The 24,945-nt window shown below is 46.4% G+C and overlaps 1 protein-coding gene across 2 annotated transcripts in view; it reads right to left on the minus strand.

Annotated features, from left to right (window-relative positions):
* The window catches only part of MARCHF10 (membrane associated ring-CH-type finger 10), a 72,889-nt gene that overhangs the window by 25,571 nt on the left and 22,373 nt on the right, over nucleotides 1–24,945 (minus strand). Inside the window, exons 3-4 of one of the 2 annotated variants that reach the window (XM_037163716.2) lie at nucleotides 16,170–16,341; nucleotides 4,232–4,381 (exon numbers count right to left, since the gene is read on the minus strand). In XM_037163716.2, coding sequence (XP_037019611.2) covers nucleotides 4,232–4,381; nucleotides 16,170–16,341 — 322 coding nt within the window. Of the gene's footprint in view, nucleotides 1–4,231; nucleotides 4,385–16,169; nucleotides 16,342–24,945 lie in introns of both variants that reach the window. The other variant, XM_037163717.2, reaches the window with a different exon arrangement.

Raw genomic sequence — 24,945 nt, forward strand, 5'->3', positions numbered from 1 at the left:
AACCTCTGGCTCTAATACAGTTCCACCCCACTGTGCCCCGAATCTCAAGTGTGAGGAGGTGTGGAGAGGGGGAAAGGGACCATGTGGGAAGGAATTTCTAGTGGTAAAATCATTTGGTTAAAACTTGCCTTATAAAAATAATGACCGGGCCTTTTATTGAGGGCTTATCCCGAACGGGTCAGGCAGCATACCGTTACCTGTCCACGTTCAGGCTCACAGTGCTGTGATCAGTACTGCACTCACACCGAATTGTAATTGAGGGCACCAAGGCGTGGAGAGGTGACGTAACCTGTCCAAGATCATATTTCTAGTAAGTGACGGAGTGAACATTTGAACTCAAGCCTACCTGAGACACGGTTTGTGTTCTTAACCACTACCCTGCATTATGCTTTAGAAACTGGCTGGACTTCCTGGTGAAAATGAGAATCCATTTCATTCATTGTTGCCTGTGTGTGTTGTGAGGGTTCTGCTACCATCTTGACGTGCAGAGGACACTGAAAGGACTTGTCTGATCCCGCTAACCTTCGTTTCCCCCCCGTCTCTGGCCTTCCCCCTCAGTTCCCCCACAGGATGTGACGAGGCCCCACTCTCCTTGTCATTCAGTTTCTAAAGCAGCTCACGGTGCTCAGTGCAGAGTGGACAGGGCTCCATGAATTCAGAAAGGCTGTGTGATAACAGCCCAGGCAGGTGAGAGACAAATCCTCCGAGCACGTTCGGCTCAGCCAAGAGCCAAGTCAATACTGACTCGCTGTAATTGAGGGTTCCCGGGGGGAAGCACTGGCTCAGGTCTCCAGCATCCTGATGCTCCATAAGCCTCTTTTACTGTGAGCTGCAGGGGACACTCGGCAATGCAGTGCAAATCTTTACTCATCGGCTCTTCTAGAAATAATCTGTGCTGTGTGCCAGGCCCCTCGCAGGCTTTGCAAACCCCCATCAGAGACACACCAGCAATGCCAGGATGCCCTGAGCACCTGGCTGTGAGGTGCCGTGCCAACTGAGGCCGGGCTGCATGCAGGAACCTGGATCTTCTGGTTGCTGCCTGAACACACGGACCCTGCCAGATGGTGGGAGCCGCCTGCTCCGCCCAGGGCCAGTTTCAATTCAGGCTTTGGGAGACACCTAATGGGCAAGAGAGTCAGCTAGGGCAGCTTCTGAGAAGCAGAAACTGGGAACTCCACAGGAACCATCAGCTTATTTCACAGAAGCCACCAAGCTGTCACCTGGTGACACCGGCCTCCGGGGCAGGAGTCGCAGGCTAAGTGCTGCACTGCGGCTCCTGTGGTGACAAAACACCCCAGGAAACACATCTCCACCCTTCCTTGTCACCATGCTGCCTTCCTCTTTAAAAATTCCATCAGTGCTTCCCTGGTGCGCACGCATGTATGTGTTTCCCTTTAAGGTGGCAGACTGTGCCATTCTATATTTATGCTATTTTAACCCTATTTCGTGTGTCTATCAAATAGGGAGCAGATTTCCTAGCTCTAGGCCTGGGAATAAACACCCAGTTTGGCATGCCAGGGCTGTGCTATTCATAGAGCAGCCCCACAGACGCTGCCGGGGCCTCTCTGAGGCCCCGCATGGGCTCCAGCTGTGAATGGAGGGCCTGCCACTTCCAGGAGTTCAACTCGGAGCAACCGAATGTTCTAGGTGCAGCGGGAGGAGACCAGGAAAAGCATCCATCTGCCCTGAGACTGCGTCTTTGGCCTCAGCCTCTTCAGGTGCTTGGCTAGTAGTTTCCTACATTCTGATGTCACATAATTTTGTCTCCTCTGGTTATAAAAGTAATCGCTATTCATCGTAGAACGTTTGGAAAATACAGAAGAGGATGAAGGAGGAATGAAAACCACCCAAAATCCAAAACTCAGATGACCACTGAGTTTTGGAGCTCAGGGGTGGATTGCAAACTCAAGACTGAGGATCTGTTCACCTGTTTTCACCTGGTGGCTGTGCTTTGGCTCAGATTTGAACACGGAGTTAACACCTTTAGGTGGAGTGTGTGTACGCTGGGCTACCCCGGGCTCTGCAGCCCTTTTTGTGGGTTTCTCCTGCTGTACCCACCTCTTCCCTGGCAGCACTGGGGACTCTCCTAGCTAGAAATATTGCTTTTAAAAACACGGTTGGGATATTTGGGTATATGCAAACTTTATGTTCTGCTTTCTTTCCCTAAAACTTTTATTGTGAGCAATATCTCCTGCCATTAATTATTAAGAACATGACATTAACCATGGTACAAGGCTACCTTATAGAAATGTGTCGTAACTTGTTTAACTCTTCCCCATCATTGGGTATTTAGATCGCTTCGAGGTTTTTGCCGCTACAAATTACATTATGATGAAAGTTCGCTCATACATCTTTGACTACCTGTCGAATTTTCTTAGAATAGGTTCAGAGGAAAGTGGAATGGCAAGGTCAAAAGGTACGAACTTTCTAAAGACCTCTGACACGTGGCCAAGTTGCAGTCTGCACCCAGTTACCCAGCACGGAGGATGTGAAAGCACCTCCCACAGCTGTGTTTGGGGGCGTGGCCTAGCACCTGGCCCGGCAGTGCTTAGGGAATGCGAATTAGTGGTTTCACGCCCAGTATTGAGTATTATTTTAAAAACCTTAGCCAGTTTGGTAGGACAAACTTTCCTCATGTAAATTTACATTTATTACTTGGTGAGGTTGAATTTTTTTCCCCCCAAATGTTTATTAGCTACCTGTATTCTGTGAAATTGTCTGCTACGGCTCTTCACCATTTTTCTATTAGGTGTTTGTGTTTTTCCTATTTATTTGCAAGAGTATTCTATGTATTACCTTTCTGTCACATTTGCTTCAAGACTCTGATACAATTCAGAGGTCTGGCTCCTGCTCCAATTTCTGCAAACTAGTATAGAATGTGAGGAAAAGAACTAAAGGCGATTAGTGAGGAAATAATTAGGGGAGATAAGGAGCCATGGACGTAACAGAAAAGATGGACAAATTCTCAACGAATCTCTCAGGATGATGGAAGGTGTCTTCTCCATGCAGGTGGAGGGTTGTATGAGCCTCTTGGGCCCAGGAACGTTGTGTGCACAGGGAATATCACTTTCTAAATAGTATTCGAGAGCTTGTCCATCAAGGGCCACTGGGGAAGGGGCGGGAAAGAAACTAACAGTGGCTCACTGCCCACTACAGTCAGGTGCTGGTCAGCATATTTTCTTTAGTCATTATAGCAATGGGATGAGATACATTTTCTGACCCTTATTTTAAGACAAGGGAACAGGAGCCCAGAGTGGCTGTTTGGCCCCCCACGGCTCCACCTCTAGGAGGAAGAAGAGCTAGATTAGAGGTGAGGTCTGCCCCTCCCAACAGGAGGCATTAGACCAGGGGGCCCTGAGGATGTCTAGTCACTGCAGGCTCACAGGTGCTCCAACTGCATCTGAGTCCGAGCCACCCAGATACTATCCTGCTCTGTATTTCCGTGTGTCCACCGCAGTACATGTCATGGTTTAAAATACAGGCCACTGTTACCGTGTTCAGTGGGTGGCGGGCAAGTGGGATGCTCGGTGGTCCCCCTGAGGGGAAGGACAGGCCCACAGCAGGGCTGGCTGTCACCCGTGGCTTTCCCTGAGTCCCCGGGGAGGCTCCTTAGGGCCGGTCCTTCCACCGGCACAGGCGAGGGCAATGAGGTTCACAGAGCAGCGTGGCTTGGATCTTTGGAGGAACGCTCAGGATTGAAAGAGGCGGTGTCTACCACACCAGCATTTCAGAATAGAGCATATATTCATGTTGATGTTTCTGACACATTCAGATCTTGGTGCCTAGGTCAGAGGGGAGAACATCTCTGTGGGGGGGGGGTGAGCCGTCAGACATGCACAGATGCTCCTGGGAGCGGGGTGGGAGCGGCGGCCCAGTGAGACACTCACTCCCACAACTGCAGACTGCTCCTCCACCCCCACCCCCACCCTACCCGACCCCACCCCCACCCTACCCGACCCCAAACCCAGCCCCCAGCTGCCCTCTCTGGAAGCCTGACAGCAGGCATCCACTCAAAACCATGCACAGCCATGTTTAAGCAGTAATGATAGAAAGAAAAACTCAACTCCCCCCTGCCTGCCTTTCCCCAGTAACCTCCCTTGGAGAAGAAAACTGGAGCCAATGGTTTGCTTATTAAACCTGGGTTTCACTTATCAGTGTCCGAAAACCCTATGGAATTCATCAGGTCACTTCTCCCTGGGGATCCGGACGTATGGGCTTGGGGGGGCCTTACCTGCTCCCTGGAGGGCCGGAGCCTTCACGGGCAGCTGTGAGTTCTGTCTGCTTCTGTCCCCAGGCACTCCTGGGCGCTGCGGGTCTGGGCTGACCGTCAGGCTCCCCAGATTCGGCCTCCTCCTCTTTGACAAAATCTGTGGTGACTGGGCTGCTGAAAGGTGCAAATGAATTTTCAATAATAAATTTTTTACAGGCAAACATGCCCCGTCTAAAGAATGCTTATCGGGACGGCAGTAGGGAAGGCGACCCAGAGAATGGAGCCTCGAGATCAGGGAGGAGTTGGGTTTGAAGCCTGGGCCCCTGCCTGGGTAGCCACGTGGGCAAATCACTTCACTTCTTGAAGCCTCACTTTCTCCACCTGTTCCATGGACTTAATACCCACTTCCCACGGCTGTTGCCACCATGCACGAACACCTGGGACACCTGCAATGCCTTTTCTTTTGCTAAGAAGTTCCTAGCTTCCAGTTCATTGGTGTTGGGGTAGGCCTGTTGGTAACACTGTCAAGAGCCTTCCACAGTTGGGGCAGACAAAGGACCCGCTCCTTCCATGTCATCCAGGTCTGAATCACGGCCTGCGTTGTACCTGCGTGTCCATATCCTCGGCTTGTGTATCGGCAGCCAACGTGGTCTTCCAGAGGATCCCGAGCACCTGGGGACCATACCCCTTTCCTCCTGCCTCTGCTCTGCTTCCCGATGTGCTGGGACAAGACACTCACAGGAAGACAACAGCTGGAGTGCTAACGTGGACTGAGTGCCCAGTGAATATTTATTTATCTTTTTAACTCACATCTTGAATCAGGCTGCTAATTGGTATGAATAATCTCGTGTTCCTTCTTCACAGGTTAATCTCATGCTCCTTCTCCACAGGTTTTAAGCGTCAGTGCCTGTGAGTTTGGGAGACTTTGGGTATTTTCCATGCACCTCCACAAGTCTGGGGTTCATAAGCAGTTAAAATTGTGACTATCTGGACTGAATCCTTTCAAGAGAATTTTCCTGGCTCATCCCCTTTCGGACAGTTCAGAAAATACACACAGAGGCACCAGGGCGGGAAGCCGGGAAGGGTCCTTGAGCCATGTGAGAGGGAGCGGACTTTCCTGGCTCGGCAGACAACTGGGTTTACGTTCCAGCGTGTGAGCTGTGGTTGCATGAATACTTGTCATCCAGACTGAGGAAAGGAATGGAGTTCTCCTTGGCAGCCATGAAGCCTAGTTTAACACGATGATTAGATGCCATCTACTTTCCCTGACTGGCCCTGGCAGGGGAAGGCAGAGGTTCTTAGTCCCCAGGCAGAGAAGGTCAGGTTCCACAGGGAACTTACTAGAAAAGAGGGAAGCTGCTGGTGGTGTTGCTTCCAGTTTAGGGCACGTTGGTGCCGCTTGGAGAGTCTCTGGCATGAGTAGAAAGGAGAGAATTCTCCGGAAGATGAGAGTAGATTCTTTGGAGGGTGGTGATTTGACACAATTTCAGTGACCAAGAGGAGAGAGAGAAAGGAGGAGGGTGACAGAGAGGAACTGGGGACTTTACAGGAAGGGACCCACCACGGAAAATGGTGGAGGCGCTGTCTCACACTGACCCCACACCTACCACTCTCAGAATTCGAGAGCTGCCGCCTGCCTTTCGCCTGACCTGATGGACAGGGTTTGAGGAAGCAGCAGGATTCTTACTGACTGAGGAAGAAACCGAGGGAGGACCAGGGAAGGGGCAGGCTGGGGGCTCAGGCCAAGTCCAGTGTGAGTTTGAGACCAGCTCTGAGGTCCTGGTCATAAGTGTTTTACTTTGATTCCCAGCAGCCTATTCAAATTTCCTTCTCAGCCAGGGCAGCTGAACATCACTGTGCCCACAGCCCCCCACTCCCCACCCTACCCCCATCCCCTCACACCCTCGGGGGCAGTGATCCTTGCTCTCGGGGGGCCTGCCAGCCAGCAGGTCCTCCAAGGTATCCTCCCAATTTTATGCCCACCAAGTCTGCTCTGACTCTGCTTTGGCGAGAAGTAACTGGGTTCTGTAGCCTTTAGCATTTAAATGTTCTAACATTGCCTCAGGTGTGTGTCTTTTCTCTCTGGACTGTGAGGTCCTTCAGGGTGAGGCCCCTGCCTTCAGCCAGCCTGTGTGTTGCCTCGGACTCCGTTAAGACAAATAAACCTCACCTAGTGGGGTTTGCAGGGCTGGAGAAGACTCACTGAGCTGAACTATGGGGATTTTCAAAAGTAGGACAAGTATTTTCTTGTGCAAAACACCCACGATGGCTTCAAGAAACAGGTTATTTTGTTTTCTTATTCAGTAAAGTGCTTCCCCCAAAGAATCAGTTCTCTGAAATGATTTCCATTGCCGGTCTCTTCTAATCAAATTATCAGCAAACTAAAGTAATAAAGCCGAATGATCGGAGAGGTTTTAGCAGGTCTGGCAGTGAAGAAATTACTGCTGGTAGTTCAGGCAGGAGCCTCTGACCTTTGGCAATTTGAACCTCAGTATCTGCAACTAAACAATGGGAATATTCTTGCTGAGTTAGTGTGAGGTTTAGCAATAATATGTCTCAATGGTCTAACTCAGTGGCTGGTGCATATTAGCTACTAAAAATGGTAGCTGCTGCTTCTACCATAAATAGGGATTATAATCCCAATGACAGTGGGAAATCTGAGGTCACCCCCATGAGAGACCTGAACTGGATCAGAAACTGATCGTCATGCCAGCTCCATAGGTTGAAAACAGCTTATTCCAAAAGCCTTCGTTCCTGACTCTCTCCCTCAATCCTTTTACGAAATCCAAAAGGCAAATAGCAACTCTCTTTTTATTATAATTTGCTCGACAAACACCTGTCTCTCTTTGCTATGCAGTAATTTGAAGGTTCACAAAGATAAGTAAGACATTTTGGTCATGCCCTTAAAGATTATAATCTAATTTGCCGGCACCACTGACTTCTTCCCTGTGGAACCGTTTAGGTTTCATGGAAAGCAAACTCTTGTGAAATGTTACTTCTCCAGCAGCAATTGCAGGCACAAGTGACCAAATTGCTTCGTTTGTATGTACCTGGACGCCAGCTGCTAACCACCTCACCCTCTCCCCAAAAGGAACCAAAATCAGACCTTCGGGCCCTTCTGGGGATGTCCCTCATCACGGCATGGTTCGTGCTGATGCAAGGAAGACAGAGTGATAACCACACTGGAAGATGAAATACAGCTCCCTCTTCGGGTAGCAGGACGGGCCCTTTGCCTCACAGAGAAAGAAGGGGACTGTGTTCAGGAGCTCTGTCACCGGGCAACTTGACATCCTGACGTTTGCCAGTGAACTTTGGGAAGACTGTGGTGTGCGTTAGACCATGTGAACCCCATACTTTGCTGTGGGGTCTGAGCAAGGTGCCACCTCCGGTAGCAAAGAAACCCCACAGCTATCGAGATAAAACGTGTCTTGCCTCAGTTCTCTTGACAATGTAATTGTTGACAGAATAGTTCTTACTTTCACCAGGAAAAGAAATACAGGTAGAAATCTCACATCCACACGAGCCCCTGACCACCAGAAACAAGGTCCATCGCACCCTATCATTGTTCGGAGCCTCACCTCACTGGTCATAATACAGTTCTTGACAGATAAGGTGGAAGAGCGAAAAATCCTGCTCTTGAACCTTTACCCCTTCCCCTCTCTACCTTGATTCTGATGCCTGGTGCCTAGGAGGTGCCAAGATTCTGTCTGAGAGATGCCTTTTAAAAATTTTTTATTGCTTCCTTTAGATGGTGGGAAGAATTACAGCTTAATTACCAGCGTTGGTGTTGCCGTGGTGTAATAGGCAGCTTTCTGTACAGTCACAAATAACAGGCCGTGTCGCTCTGCCTGTTTGAGTGTGCTGGAGATGTGTGTTGTCTCACATACCCAGAGGAGATCTTCATTAAAGCTTAATTATGTGCCATAAATATGTTTTATTTTGGAACCCAGGAGGTAGGATTTTTGATTTGGGGAAATGCAGTGCCTAATAAGTAGGCAGAAAAGGGAACATAAACAGCGACTGAGCCCTTTAATTTGTCCCTCCTCTGTGTGGTTCTGAACCGGTTTTCAGTTCCAGCGAGGGTTTTCCAAAAGCCCTGCCCGGAGCCCAGTCCCAGGGCCGCCGCGGGTGCACACAAGCCCCGTAGCCCAGGGGCCGATCGGACACGGAGCCCCGGCGGGTTTTCAAGTCCCAAGCGTGCCAGGCACAGGAGTGAAGAAATCAAATGAGCCTCGAGAGATGACAGGGTTTATTGGTCGCTCTCTCCTCAGTGCTAGAAGAGTTGAGAGAAGTGGCAGCCGCTGTCTTCCTGCTCCTCCCCTGCACACCACACCTCCCGATGTTTGCTGTTCAAGACATTGCCTTCTGGGCCCCTCCCGCCCATCCACCTGCCTTCGGGAAGCCTGAGATCCCCTCTCCCAGACCGCACTGTGCTGTGCGCCCTTCCCCGGGGCCACTTACCACAGGAGGTAAATTTTACTGGGCCTTCTGGGGCCAGGCAGGCACAGCACAGGGGTCTGGGCTGGGGTGGGAGGGGAGACTGGGAAATAGCACAGGGCTGCTGGAGACTCGGGCACCGGGCCAGGGGAGGCGGGGGTGGGGCTCACAGAGCTGGGGAAGGAAACTGGAGGGAGATGGGGGGAAGGGCACTGGGCCACCGGGGAGGCAGGTGGCAGGAGCGGCAGGACGAGGCAGCAGTAATTGGTACTGGGCTGCAGGACGGGGGAGAAAGCAAAGACGGAGCAGTAAGGGGAATATTCAACACAGAACAGGGGGTGCTCGCTGCTGTCACCTGCACAAAAGAAAAAGAGCAGTCAGGACATAGAAAAGTCTGTGAATGAATCAAAGCTCAAAAACGGTTCTTCGGGGTGACATCGCCAGGTATCACGGGGCGGCAGGCACCTAGCTGGGACCTCAAGGTCGCTGAAGAGTTAACCAGGGAAATGTCATCAGCCATCACACCCTTTCCCAGCCAATAGTCGCTGGTGTCCCTGACAGATGCTGGGAAGTTCTTCTCCCACTAAGTTCCCAGGTGGAAGCTCTCAGTCCCTTCTCAGCTCCCACAGCCCGTCTAATTAGCTGTTCTGGCAGCAGCATATGGTGGCCGGCAGGGTCTCACATAGGTAAGGCTCTTCCCCTCAATCCTCCAGCTGCCCCCGGTGGGAGGTGGTGGCCATGCCTTAATCTGGCCTTTCTGCTGAAGAGGGAAGGCTCGGGAAGAGAGAAGGTTGCAGAGAGACCCCCGGTGGCATCATGGGAGGGGAGAGGGGCCAAGGCGGGGAGAAAAGCAGGAGGACGGGGAAGGTGTCCAAGTGAAGTTAATGATTTGTTCGCTAACCTCACACTCAATCTGCCAACCTTGCTGGAGGCGGAATATGGGCCACCTGAAGGAGAGAAGTCAGCATCGGAGCGACCCCCTCATGCATGACAAATCTCCCAGCTCTGCCACTAACCAGCTGGGTCACCTTGGATCAACTGTTTACCTTCCCGAAACCTGTGTCCTCATCTGCAAAAGGAGACAGGTGCTCTCTCTAGCCTTGCCCTCGAAGGCTGGCCCTGGGACCAGAAGTACGAACGTCACCTGGGAGCTTCTGAGAAATGCAGAGACTCCGCCCATCCAAACCTACCAAATCAGAGCCTGTGGTTTATCAAGGTCTCTGGGAGCTTCTCGTGGGCTGTAAAGCTTGAGAAGCACGGCTCTGAGATGGGCGCCCAAACCTCTGTGACGAGCGTCACCTTCAGTGCTTGTCAGAAGCCAGGCACTGCAGGCCCCCTCTCTGGAGACTGCTGTTCTGGGTCAGACAGGGAACTGGGAACTAGTGTTTTAATGAAGCACCTCCCCGGTGATTCTTATCAGACAAGTTTAGGAAATGCTGCTGCTAAAATCAGTTCTAATTCCAAAAATGCCATCATTTCACCCAGCTGAAAACCATTAAAGGCATACCTCGTTTTACTGCGCTTTGCTCTATTGCTCTTTGCAGGTGTTGTGTTTTTTTTTACAAGTGAAAGGCAAGCCCCTCCCACCAGCAAAAAACCAGGACTTGCTGTTTTGTAATACTTGCTTCTTAATTCCAGGGGCCTGGAACCGAACACACAGTATCTCCGAGGTTTGCCTGTCCCTGTAATGAAGGGGTCTCAGTCCTTCTTTACTTGAATCCTTTGTAGGACCTGATGCTGTTATCCATCCCTTCCTTTCCAAATGCCTCCCACGGCTCCTGCAGTGGGTGGTTCCTGCTTTTCACATCATTTCTCCAGAGTTGTCTCCTCACACTCTTCCCTTTACTCTTCTCATTCCCCAAGGTTCCGTCATCACTCCTCTTCTTACTGCATCCACTCTCGAAGCGGGGCACATGGTCGCAGCTGCTCTTGCTCACTGCGGCGTAGGCCCAGGGTTCCTCCTGGTGGCCGGGATCTGGGCTGAGCAGCCGCCCAGGGTACCTGGATGCTTCCTGGCACTCCCCCCTGGCCCCTCAAAGACAACACCCAGGGAATGGGACCCACCCTCTTCTCACTTTCTCAGCCTTGGCAATGGCAACCAGCATTGGCTTAGTTTCCTGGGCCAGGACTCCAAGTTTCCTTTGATTCTTTCTTTCTTTTCTTTTTTTTTTTTAAATCTCCAAACCCAATACTCGCCGCGTTCAGCCAGGTTTACTTCCCTCAGCACCCTCAAGCCCAGCCCCCTTCCCTATCCCCTCTGCTTTTGCTCCCAGTCAAGCCCTTCTCATTTCTCTCTGGGTCCTCAGCAACTAACGATTGCTCTGGTATCTTGGCCTGTGTCTGACTGTCCTCACCCTTCCAGCCAGTCAGCTTGCAAAAACCAGTCTGATCGCATTACTTCCTGCTCAGCCTCTGTCCGTGACTGATGCTCTGTTGCTGTCAGCATTTGAGGCCCTTGGGCGCCTGGTCCTCGCCTGCCCATAGGGTGTCAATGTCATACTCTATACTTTTCAGTTTGCAGCCTGACCCTAAACTAGAGCTTCTCAAACTCAAATGTGCAGAGCTTTTGTTAAAGGCAGGTTCTGATTCAGTAAGTCTGAGTTGGGACACGAGGTTCTGTATTGTTCTTTTCTTTTCTTTATGTTTAGAGAGAGGGGAAGGAAGGGACAATGAGGGAGAGAAACATCAATGCAAGAGAGAAACATTGATTGGTTTCATCTTGTATATGTGCCATGACTGGAGACCAAAGCTGCAACCAGGCACGTGCAGCGACCTTTGGCTTTGTGGGACAACGCCCAACCAGCTGAGACACACTGGTCGGGGCATGAGGTTTCTGTATTTCTAACTAGCTCTTATGTGATGCCTCTTCTCCTAGTCTGGGGACACTTGGAGACCAAGGCCCTAGGTGATTTGTAGTCCCTTGATGTCTGTCTGCCTGTCTGTCTTTCCCCTTCTTCCTGGCTCTCTGTCCCCTCCCTGCCTTTGCACACTCAGTGTATTCTGCTGGGCGTATCTTTCTTGCCTTCCTCTCTTGGCTAAATCCCCTGTCCTTCAGGGTTTTCACCCCACTGAAAGCTCTTAGAGCTTACCTTGGTCAGGGCATGGTGGTGTCCTGCCCCCAACTAGTCTGTGAGCCCCTGGAGGGCAGGCCCTGTGGGTTTTATGTTTGCATTCCCAGCACCCATGCAGTGGCTGGCAGGTGAGCATGCAGTAAATGCATGAGGTGAATGAATGAGCGATGGGTGAGAAAGCAAGTGCACCCCAGTATCATGCATTCTGGTACAGCAGGGTGGCTGAATGTATTTGCTGGCATCCCATAGGTACTGGATAAATGGATGTCATCATTGTAATCAAATAGTTAAAGGTTTTCTAATTAAGTTATAACCTCTCTTACATCTCCAACTATAATCTCTCATAAAGATGCTAACCTGAGAGCAGCATAAGGGCAGGCTTCATAAGCTGAGGGGGGTTTGAGAATTAACCTTTACCCCAAACCTAGTCTAGGCCCAGGAGTTTAGTCCCCATGTCTAGCTGGTGAGGCAGGTAATAACTCCATTTTGCCGATGAGGAAACCGAGTTTGGAGAAGTTGCCAGTTCATGTTTGTAGGTCTGTAAAGTGGTGGATTACAAGTCTGAGCCAGGACCCCAAGTTCTGGGCTCTGTGGCACCCCTGAGCCCCTCTGCCTTGGAAGCTTTACCATAAATGGGCTGTGAATTATGATGATCTGAATGAAGATGGGAGCATCTGCTTATGTGGGTTGTTTTCTGACTTGGGCAGGTGACTTGGAAAGTTGTTGGATGCCAGCGGGCTTTGCCTGGGGACTCGCTGGCCTTGGCCTTTCAGAGAAAATCTTCATCAGAATTTATTTGCAAGGTAAGTCATGGAGATTTGAAATTTGCCTCAAATTTCTCTTCTAAGCTCCTCCTCAAGTGAATGTTTCCCAGTTCAAAAGAGACGAGTTATTTTAGATGTTTATCTTTATAGATGTGAATTCACTGCTTTTTCTTAGTTTTACAAGAACTTGTCTTCATGATAAGCCACTATTAAGCTGAATAGGTTTTGCCACTCCTACAAATCTGAGTCGGGTAATAACTAACATTGAACTCAATAAGTGAGGATGATTTTGGAACACTTGGCTTTGTTTTAAAGGGCAAGATTTTGGAAGCAGGCTCCCAGTTCTCCATCCAGATCCGTTTTCCTGGCACATAACTAGGGGACTAGGCCCAAACCCTAGGTGAGAGCAGAGGGCACCCTCACTTCCCCTGTGCCCAGGCACCGGGGTAGGGAGTGCGTTAAGGACTCCAAGAGCCAGAACACCACAGCACAATGGCCTCCAGAGGCCTCCACGTGTCCTGGAAAGGAGAGGTGGCTCCTGTCCAGCTCGGGCTGGGGCTGAGAGGGAAGGAGTCCAGAGTCTGAGGCTGCTAACTCCCTGCCCTTCCTTGTCCCCCTGTACTTGCCCGGCCTGCTGACTGTCCTGCTTCTTACTGACCATACAGAATTCCGAAATAGGAATGTGTGACTTGGCTATGCTTATTTCTCACTCTATATTGTGGTGTTCCCCTTGATCATGAGGTAGGATTTCTGAGTCAGTTGCACATCAGACCTAGCTGGGCGTTGACCCTGCTGGATTTCCCATGTCTTTTTGGAGATGAAGAGACTCTCTGGCTCCATAAATGCTTTCTGATCATTCCTCTCTTTCCATTTGGTGGTTTGCTTTGGAAATTCAGGGTGTAGTAAAAGTGTCTGAACTTGTATTTTTTGTTAGGATTAAAACAATTATAACTCTGATTTTTGGCAAAGGAAAATCCTTTGGCAAAGGATTGGGGGGAGGTGGACAATGTCCATACAAAGAAAACAAAGTTTTCTAGTTCATTGTTTCTACTGATTGCTGCTCTTACATGCTAGATCCACAAAGCTACAATGTATCGGACAATGGCTTATGGCCGAGCGCTCGTTTTATCGTTTATTCTTCACAGCAATCCTAGCAGGTGAGATCTGTTTTGATCCTGTTTTACAGATGAGGAAACTGAGGTAGAATAAGTTACTTGCCCAAAGGTACATAGTAAGTAAGAAATAGGGCCCGGATGCTAATCCCAGCATTTTGACTCCAAAGCACTTGTCCACCCAGAAACTGTACGCCCTGCATGGACAGGTAGAATAAGAAGCACAGGCTGGCTCATTTAGTTCCATGGATATAAGATCTTAATTTAAAAATGCGTGAATTCTTTTTACTAGTGTGAAGAACAATCGGTTATAAGTCTATCGGTAGAGGGCACGGATAGTTCCTGAATTGTAAATCACCATTTTAGGGGCTCTGGGTGGCAATTCCCACATAAGGAGAAACCCTTATGATCTGTGTCCAGCCGCATTGCCAGCTCTGTTACTTCATCTGGTACAAGTCCGGCATAGCACTGGAAGGTTAACCTGGGAGGCAGAGGTTGCAGGGGGATTTCACCATGTCCGATGCTTTTGTTTTGCAAAGAATCTTTGGTCTGACACGGGAAGAAGTTCTGGTGACTCACTACCACCTTTGTGTTTGCCCCAGAATGCATTAGGAAAATAATTTCTCTGCAGAGGTGAAGCAAAGCAGGAAACTCTAAATTTACCTGGTGAATGGGATCGATGTGTTCAGAGAATCCAGGCCCCAAACCCCATCTGAATGTTCTGAGTTGTCATCCTCAGCCAACTCAATTTTTTCTGGAGAGACTCAGCTTAGATTCTTGCCATGTCTCTGGGCTCCCATTTTGTTGCGCTTAATGAAGGAACTCTGAGGGGATCCTTAAGGGGTGGGGGTCTGCCCATGTAAGTAGAAAGGATGTTAACACACCAAGGCCATGCTTTCAGCCAGCTTCGTGATCAGCCCAGTTCGCCACACAACGAATTTGGCTTCTGTAGCAATGACACTGGTCACCGGGACTGCTATGCTTGCTGGACGGCCAGGCCATGGTCCGGCTCATGTCCGACTGGTTTGGGACGCAGTCTGGGACCATCCTGTCATGTTAACACTGGTTAACGCTGGTGGTTTTTAAAGGCTCCTTACTACAAGTAACGTCAAATTTTATTTGATGAATTGATCTTTCTGCCAACTTGGTTCTCTTTCCTAAACTTTGGTGTTTTACAGTCTAGTAATTCTTCAGATTTGATGTTTTATAAAATGTAAAGTGAATTAATTTATCCTCTTTGTCAGTGTTGTATATTCCATAAGGAGAATTCGCATCTGTGTTAATCAGACAAACTGAAATCACTGAGGGAGCCTACATGGTTCATCTTATAATTTTTCTCCGTGGGTGACAAAGCACACCATGTGAGCAGCTACCGAGTTTTAGCAAGAAGGCTGTGGAGTTCCATTATTTAAACTTAAATTCAATTTTTTCTATTAAAAACCACCCTCAATTTAATACATTACAACACATATTTTGAAATATTTGGGGAATGATCTTATCTGCCTTATTTCATTCTTTACCAGCTGAATTAAAAACTGAAGTCCTACTTAAAATCTTCAAAATGAGAAATTAATTATGGCGCTACTTGCCCCCAATTAAAGTGAGAGAAGAGAGTTGGGGCTTTCCCTGAAAGGATATCATTTCAGAAGTTCATTTGTTTCCTATTCCATTAAAAGCAATAAAATGTGTGTGGTTCATCCGAGAGCTGCCATTTCCTACGGATGCATCAAGACTTAACTGGGCAGGCTGCAGGACAAGAGCTCTTTAGGGATTAGAAAGTACATAGTTGTGACTTGGGTGTAAGTGAATTGCACGCTATTTATGAATTCCCCCGCAGTTTATCGGGATCACTTCTGTGCCACTGCAAGCAGAAGGCCAACTTTTCCTTCCAGCAACCCCAGCTTTGCAGTTCCCAGAGGAGTGGAGTTTACCCACAGATGTTGGCTCTGATGGGGATGAGCCCGAGGGACTCTAAACTTTCCGTTGGATTTATCCCTTTTCTGGATACCATTAAATCGCTTGTGCCTCAAGCAGTGGGCTGGTCTTTGCTTCAAAGGCAGCTAAAGAGTGACTTATTTACCAAATTGCACAAAAGGGAGGATTTATCAAGCTCCTTCTCTCCCAGAGAGGACAACCTCAGAAGTGGAGGACTTTATTACTCTCTTTCTTGGCTATAAATTATGCCATTCAGATGCTCATGAAAGCTTCTCTTCATGCTCTTGCTTGAGTCATAAAACTTGATACCTGGGGCCAAATGCCTTTATCCACACCCCCCTGCCCCCAAGAAGGGTGAAGAAGATGAAAAGGCAGTAATTCTAAGTGAGTGATTCTGCCCAATCACACAAAAGCCAATGACTGGGCAGAAAATGTGGGCAGTAGAGGCAGTTCCTCTACATTATCTGTGATATTCTCCTAAGTAAATTTTATTGTTTGCATGAGATCTCTGACCCCTCCAAAACCTCAATTAGCCACTTGGAAAGCGCTGGGTGTAACCAATGGCACCAATTTGATGGTTATCATTACCATTCACACTGGGATTTTTGAATTTGTGAACGTTAATAAAACAGCTACTCACCTGCAGAGGGTTTGCTGGGGCCCACGTTCTCTGGTTTCTTTGTGGTCATGGTACTTTTATCTTTCTGCTTGACGGATGTTTGGTCAATTGCTGGAAGTCTGGACTCACACTTCACCGCAGAATTTTTGACAGCTAATTTTGGTTTGGTTAGAGGGTCCTCCTCACCAGAAGTCTATGGAAAATGGAAGGAGTTTGAGATCCAGTGGCCTATTAGATCATTTTTGCTAGGCAGAGGAGAAAAAGACAAGACAGACGCAGTGACCCCTCCATCAATAACTCTGCAGCAACCCGCCATGCATGGTCCGTGTGCCCTTCCACCAGTGAGACATTGATGGACTGGGCGTATCAATTTAGATACAATAGCAAAACAAATGAGTCTGTGACATAGAGCATTATAAAAAGAATGCACATTTATTGGGCTGTCTTGTAGAACATTATGAAAAGACTGCATTTCTGACCCTCAAGTAATTTGTTGATCAGTAAACAGCTCATGTTCAAAGCTGCATGGGAAAGCAGGAAAGACTATCAGGGCTTTTAAACTTCTTGCTATTTGTTATTTGAACTACTTTGGGGGTGGGTGAGGAAAAAACTTCCTTGTGTTAATCATATACTTAACAATAAAAAGGAAATTTAGATAGTGTGTTGGGACTGAACAAGTCAGACCTCGGTTTAATATTCTGAATTACTGGGTGCAACATAAGACAGACTAATCTTTTTTAAAAAGTCCCCTACCCGTCATTCTGCTATAAAGAAGTCAGTGTAAATCTATGCACAGACAAATCACGGTCCCTGCTGTGTCAGAATATCTCCACACAGCCTTGCACACGCAGTAAAAGTTACCCGGGCATTCAACAGCATGTATACTTTGCCACACTTCCACCCACCAAAGAAAAGGTGAACACAGTATAAATGGCTTATGAGAAACCTGGTCTTGAAGGGTGATTTAAGTCCTGCCTTATGTTTTAGGTCCTGGTGTTAGTATGATTTGCTAGGCGGTACACTCAGCAACAAACAAAACCACAAGCCTTCCTCGTGCCCCCTTCCCCTCCCCACCAACACACACAGGGAACTGCAACACTAACACTAAATTTTCTTACACTGTGTGTTAGTCTAGTATTGGCGAATGCTGCCTTTTGCAGACACAGAATGCTAAATTAATACCCACCTCCCAGTCCCAGCTGTGGCTATTTGTATTGATCTTCCTCATCGGTCTCTCTGACAGTTATGGCATTTTCATTTCAAGGCTCCTGACTCAGGAAAATACTTCGACTGGCTTTGAATTATTGGGTGCAACATAAGACAAACTAAACTCTAAAACATCCCTCTACTTGTTCATCCTCTGTAAAGAAGATCAAATCTACAGGTGGACAGATCGTTACCCTCCAAGACTGTAAATCATGTCTTGTAATATAGGGTCTGGATACAGCCTTCCAACAAATAATTATTGTTTTTCCCTACATTTTCAGAAAACAGACCACCCTCAGATAAAGGGACAGGAAAAGGCAAGGACATAATGAATTGATTGTTCTCCTCTTTTCGATTCCGGAATTAAATACAAATCCTTGAAAATTATTCTGAAATGTCAAAGATGAAACATTAGGTCATTTTTGAACATGAAATAGGCTCTCCATTCTCAGAAAAGGAAATGCGGCCAAATTTTAATGACAATGCCTAAGATTGTCACAGACAAGAAGTACATGAGTGAGCATGGGATAGCATTCCTTCCACAAACTGCCCCACCCAAAAAACTCACAAGAGTGGGTGGAGAATTCTTTGCTTGCCTCAGGCAATGGGGAGCTGGCAGGAGTTGGTGATGAGACTTTATTGGGTGGGCTGCTAAGCCATGTTTATCTTCCCTTCACCCATTCATTCATTATACCGTAAGCCTTTAGGAGAACCAAAGAGATGACAGAAAGCTTGGCTGATTAGACCATGCCTATTGCATATGGAATTATGCACCTGTGTTCTGCATACATCCATCTCTGGTTCTTGGTTCCATCAATCTTACTTGCAGGTGCTAATCATTCAGGGTCCAGAAACTGCAGCTGGGAGTGGGTGTTTTGTTAGTTAGAGACTAAATCTAGAGTGGCAAGAGCAATAATACTTATGAACGTGCCACTAAATCTTTTCATTGAGGAATCTTAAGTAAATGACTTGGAAACATTTTGTGTCTTCTCATGTACTCAACCATCTTTATTTATCCTTTCTCATGGAAGCCCATCATATTTCTGGGGAGGAGGATCCTTGGTGGGGGTTGGGTGTGGGGAGAAGTGTTCAGTAATTCATTCTGGCACTAAAGTGTGGTGTTTAAGACTCAGAGTCCAGCTTCCTGAGAGTGCATCCTGGCTCTTTCACGGACTATTGTGTGTGACATTGGTTTAGCTCTTCTCTGCATCTCAGATTTTCTCACCTGGGAATGAGAGTATATACCAGTTGGTGGTTCCATGAGGAATAAATGAATTAAGGTATGTTTATAGCACTTAGAATAGTGCCAGGCAAATAGTAAGTGTCATGTAAGTGCTGGCTTTTGCAGACAGCCATCAATTCACATTCGGTGTTGCAAAGATGAATGAAACATTAGTGTTATTGAACATTACCCACCATTGAAACCAAAAACCAAGAGCTCCAGTGAGAACACCAATGGGATGTTCACCTCTTCCACAGAAGTATGAACAGAGAGGTGAGTCAGTTCCTGAAATGGACTCTTCATTTCTTCTGAAGGCTATTTATGATAGTCTTATAAGTAGCCAGTTGAAACTGATCTAGTCTTAAGAAAATATGGTACAATTTCTCTTTTAGACAGTAAAGCCCTAATGGCCAATATTTAACAACATTAAGAGATTCTCTAACAATAATCATTATTTTGATTTAAAGTTGATTTTTTTTTCAATGTGTGGTTGCTTCTCATGTGTTCCCTGCTGGGAACTGGCCCCTGCTAGGAACTGGCCTGCAACCCGGGCATGTGCCCTGACTGGGAATCGAACTGTGATTGTGCAGGCCCGCACTCAATCCACTGAGCTACACCAGCCAGGGCTTAAAGTTGATTTTTAAACTATGTTTTTTCATCTGGTGGTTTTGAACAGTAATTGCAATTTTCACTTCTTCCCCCATATGTTTCTAAGTTAAAATGTCACATGGAGGTGGAGGCAACAGCACATTGCTATTTCTTTGGGGGAAGAAAACAAGCTCTCACTTTCAGAATCAAAGCCTAAAACAAAAATAAAAAATAAAATAGAAACACAACAACTGCCGGTACATGTGTTTACTTTAAGTTCCCTATTGGTAACTTGATGAGAAAGTCCTAATAAAGCTATGTTAACTAAAAAAAGTTATTGTCAAAATCAGTGTTTTCTGGAATATTCTGGCCGCATCCAAACTAATGTAAGATACTGCCTGGCCCAGGGCTAGCCAGGCTCTCACACGTTTGCTCTTGCTCAAACTGGGAAAAGATGGGGCTTTCAGCAGGGCACGTGAGCAGGCTGGGGCACTGCAGTAACGACTCAGTAACTTTAGTCACTAAGTTCTAGTTAGACTCCTGGAAAATGGAGAACCAAGGGTGTCTAAGGGATGTGAGACGACTAGATTTTTAAAAAAGATTTTTAGAGAAGATCGGAGATCAACATCGACTTGTTGTTCTGCCTAATGCATTCACTGGTTGGATCCTGGGTGTGTCCTGACTGCGGATTGAACCCGAAACCTTGACGTACTGGGATGGTGCTCTAACCAACTGAGCTACCCGGCCAGGACCAAATGACTAGATTCTTAAACTGGGACCGAACAACGCTGAGTCTGAAATGGTAGTGTGGCTATGAAGAGAGATGATCAAAAGAGCCAGGGGACTGAAGCAGTCGGGGACAGAAAAGAAGGAGTCACTTTCCAGTTCTTTTCGGATGGTTCATTTCCAACCCCCCAGGGAACCGGTTCTCCACTGGCTGGCCCTGCCCCACCCCAGGGTGTGCCCTTGAATCCGGGTGGACGTGTGCAGAACCCATTTTTGCCATGTGTCATGTGATGAACGGCTGAGCTGAGCAGCCCTGATGACATAGTGGAGATCAGGGCACGACCTGCTGTGAATGAGAGACAAGAGGTGAAGAGCAGTGTCATCCTGGTGCCGGAGAAAGACTGTGTGTTTCTTATGTTTGAAATAAATGGAGTCTCATGCGGTTCTGAAAGAGAGTGATCGAGGCAGTGACCCTCAACACGCAAACATAGCAACATGGAAAGGGTGGCCAAGGGGCTGTGGATACAAATGAGCATTTTCAGAGTACTGTCCCCAAAGTCCACATTCAGATTGTGCCTCAAACGAAAAACTGCCTTGGGGAATTGAGGGCAGCTTGTATAAATAGTGTTCTGGGTAGGATGGATACCTTTATGTGTTCGAGAAATGGAAAGTATACTCTGCACAGAGTGCTGTTGTAGCGCACAGTGGGCTACATTCTCTCTCATCTAAAAAAACTGGAACATCAAAGTGCTTCACATATTCAGGACAATTTTGAGCTTATCAGAACTGTAAACTTGAACAACAATTAAATACAGGGATTAGTAACATTTACAGCCTTTTTTTTTTATGACTCAGGTCCCACTTACCCATATGAAACAGTTGCTTAGCCCCATTTCTCTCTCCCACCTGGAGACCCAGGTGCCAGGTGGGGTTGGCAAGACCAGGATCAGCAGGGGAAGCCCTTGCTCTCCATTTACCACGAGATGCTTTCAGGAGTCAGCTGAGCTGCCATGTGCATGGATATCACCGGGACCTATTTCTACCACTGACTTCTGTAGAGAACACTCCTGCCTCCTCTGCTCTGATTCTCATGTTAGCAAGGTGGAATGGCCCAGTCTGGGACTCTGATCTGAGAGCAACAGTGGCCTCAGTGACTACAGTCTTTGTAATGTTGAATGACCACTGGGTCTGCTCCCTGAAGAGGCATGTGGGACTTCAGAACTTACACCATGATTACTCTCCATCCCACTGTGGAACGGCCTCTGGGCAAGACTTAGAGCTAACTCCTGGTGTGCTGCGGAAATCCCTGTCGGTTTACGTGGGTGGTAACCACACAGTTTTATATTTTGAAGATAAGTGTGTACCGTGTTCTTCGGGATGGAGTTCTGTGTGGTGGCAGCGGGTATTGTTGGGTTTTAAAAATTCGAACACTAAAGTGTAATGTTTTGTAGCTGGCTGAGACTGCTCAGTTGGGTATGGGTTTGCTACAAGTATGCATTTCTCTGTCTTCCTTTATCTCAATTCATATTCTCCTTTTTAGCAAGGAGGAGCATCTGAGGAATGCAAAAGAGGTGATCCATCAGCTAGGTCTCATTCATTAAAATGCCTTCTACTCAGAATAGTAGGTCATAAAACACGGGAATTACTTGAGAGGCATATGCACCTACAATGTCTTCAGCCCCATGCTAGGCACTATGAGGGAATATAAAAACCAGACGCTGACCGTGGGAGAGATAAGATTAGTACTATCCCAGCAAAATGCAAAATAATACTTGATGAAGGAGTAAATTGTGTGGCACCAATTCTCAATTTCAAATGAACTCAGAGAAAAGGTGAGAAGTCAAGTGAGGTTTCGTGATGGAGGTGGTGTTTTTTGGGACCTGAAAGGTGTGTAGAAAATGGCTTAGGCTGCAGGCAGCATGCACCAAGGTAGGGGTGGAGTAAGAGGTGTGACATGACTCTTGGACAGTGAGGCGGGTGGCCCAAGCAGAGGTATGGGGAGGAGAGGTGAGAAATGAAGCTGGATGGCAGGGTGGGATCAGATCCTGGGGGGCTCTGGGATTTAAGCAAAGGCTTGAGACTCAACGTGTTAGAGAATGGAGTCCAACTGAAGGTTTCTGAGTAGAAAAATGCTTAAGGTGACATTGAAAATGAGCATGTAAGTTTCTCTCAGAGGGAGAACACAAAGCATCCTGCAAATTGGCCAGTGAAATAATTTCTGCAGTTTCAATGGCTGATTTTTGTAGAGAGTAATTCCTTTCTTATTACAAAAGAGATGTGTGTTCATAATGGAAAAAGACAAGCAGAAAGGAAAAAAAATTAAAACATTCAAAACCCCATTAACCTTGAAATTAAAACTGCAAATAGCTTGGTTTTACCCCCTTTTAAGGACTGTGAGGGAGACGACCAGTTTTACAGCAAAATCTCTGCTCAAGTGATAAGAGTTGAGCCTGAAATTGTGGCTACTGGCCTTGAACCAAATGGTTCGGCCTCCCCTGCAACCTCGTGTGGCCTCAGGAGTAAAGTCAAACCAGTGGCACGTGAGCCGAAGTGATGTGTGCAGCCTGCTTCAGAGGTAATCTCTGGCCCTGTACCTTGGCTAGAAAGACAACAGCTTCGAAAGCCATGCATTGAAAACAACAAAACTATCATCAGCCTAAGTCTCTGAAAGTCCAAGTGGAGGGGAGCTGCCTGCTGATCTGGTTCATCCAGCATGGACTGTAGCAGGTGCAGGAAGTAAACTGCATTTTGGTCCCTTTTGTTACAGCGGCTAACTTTACCCTAGCATGGTTGTTTGTGTAGATATATAAATATTTTTTTACAAAACTATTTCACTTCATACAGTGCATCAATAGGTCCCTTTTAATAATTTTCAAATTTACATTGAAAATTTTCACATCTACAGAGAAGTTGAAAGAATAGCACAAATAATACCCAGTTTGCTTTATCTCTCTCTAGATCTTTTTCTATACAATTTCAAAGTGACTAGACTTCCTGATATGTTACCTCCAAATACTTTAATGTGCATGTTCAATAACAATAGACATTTTTCTTTCCTAAAAAGCCACAATGCCATTATATTACCCAAGAAACCTTAATAGTTCTATAACATTATCTAATATGTAGAGAATATGCAAACCCCAATGTCCCCAGAGTATCTTGTAAGCTTTTTGTTTTGATCTATGATCAACCAAGGCTCATGCACTGTGTGCAGTTAGGTCTCTTTAGTCCTTAGTGCTCTGTCCTTTTTTGCTTGTTATGTTTTCTACTGTTTTAAAAAGTCCCAGACTCATAGAATAGTCTATATTCTGAATTTGATTGATTTCTCATAATAACTCGGGTTATAATTTTTTGGCATGAATATCCCATAGGGGGTGTGGTGTCCTGCTTTATAACATCACATCGGCACTAGACAATGCTTTTTGGTGACGCTGTTTATCTCTGGGGTCAGGTGGTAATTGCCAGATTTCTCTAATGTAAATGTACACCCCCACACCCCTTTTGTAATTAGCAGGTAATTAGTAGGTGATCTATGGGATGACTCTCAGACAGTAGCCTATTTCTAAACAACATTTCACCCAGTGATTTTAGCATCTTTTGATGTGCTTTGCCTGGAATGATCATTACAGTGGGGTAGCAAAGTGATTTTTCCAATTTTATCATCTCTTCTACAATTATTCATTGGCATTCTTCTCTAAGGAACTTTCCCCTCCCCTTTACCAATTATGTATGTATCTATGGATGGACAGATCTATTTAATTTATTAACATTATGGTTTCAAGGATGTTTTGTTCAATTATCTCATGAAATTTTTTTGATGCTGAAGTTGTACCAAGAATGGAGACTGGAAGTCCATTCAACCTAGCTTTTGACTTGAGGTTTTGAGTACTTCTTTGCTTTCTGGTACAATAAGTATCATAGCCTCTCCTTGTGCTTTACCTACCTCAGAACTGGAGTCAGCTATTTCTCCAAGAAGCTCTAGCTTCTTTTACTTGAGACTGGTATTTAGAGACCAATGTCTGTGTGCTAGGTGTGTTCATTGCTACTGGAGTGATGTTGTTCTGGCATCGTTCCTAAATCCTTTCAATGGGTTAACTAGAAACATGTGTTTTTAAAACCATGCGTCCACAGTAATATTCCTAGTTACCATGTAATACTGTCTGGGTTTTTCCCTTTTTATTTTATATTTGTATCTCTTGTCTATTGTATTTAAAATCTTTTTTCCTTAGTTATGTTAACATACTTTATTTGTTCTACTCTGCAACAAACATGAAATAATTTCAGAATCACAATATATTTATTAATCTAAGAGTAAATCACTAAGTAAAGTATTATTTCTTTGGCATTCTCTTTGTCTTTAAAATATATTCCTCATTGTATGGATCCATCATAATTCTTTTTGTTGGTCAGGTAGGTGCTTCCACCTTTTTGCTATTGGGATAAATAGCGCCACAGTGAATGTCCTTATATATTGATGCACATCTTTATCTCTTTAAATTCCCAAAAGGAGGGAATTTATACTGCTAGAGTGAAAGTAGCACAACAATTAAAATTTTTTTTCAAATTGTCCTCCAGAAATTCTATACCAAGTTACATTTCTAGATACACATAAGAATGCCAGTTTCTATGTAAATTTTCCAACTATTATCTTATAAAATGTGTTTTTCATTTTGGGAAAAGATATCATTTTAATTTGTAACTTGTATGTAACTTTAATTTAGTTACTACACAGCTTCATTTATGTGTCTCATCTATTTAGAATGTATATTCCATCTATTTATAAAAAGGGTCTGAGATGACTTAGAAGTTTGAACTCAAACAGTTCTTTAGAAATGGACAACAAAAGCAAACTAATTTATGGAACAAACACTGAGAAAAATGGTGGCCCCTGAAGGGGGCAAGGGCAGGAATTGACAGGGAAGGGGCACGAGGGAACTGCACGGAGTGCCAGGAAGCTGATGGGGGTTTGGGTTACATGGTTACATTCGTACATTTGCCAAAACTCATTGCCTAGCCCTCTTAATGCGTGTACAGTCTGCTGCAGGTCATTTTTAC

Source organism: Artibeus jamaicensis, unplaced genomic scaffold, assembly GCF_021234435.1.
Source record: "Artibeus jamaicensis isolate MK-2021 breed Jamaican fruit bat unplaced genomic scaffold, CSHL_Jam_final contig_1998, whole genome shotgun sequence".
NCBI classification, from domain to species: Eukaryota; Metazoa; Chordata; class Mammalia; order Chiroptera; family Phyllostomidae; genus Artibeus; species Artibeus jamaicensis.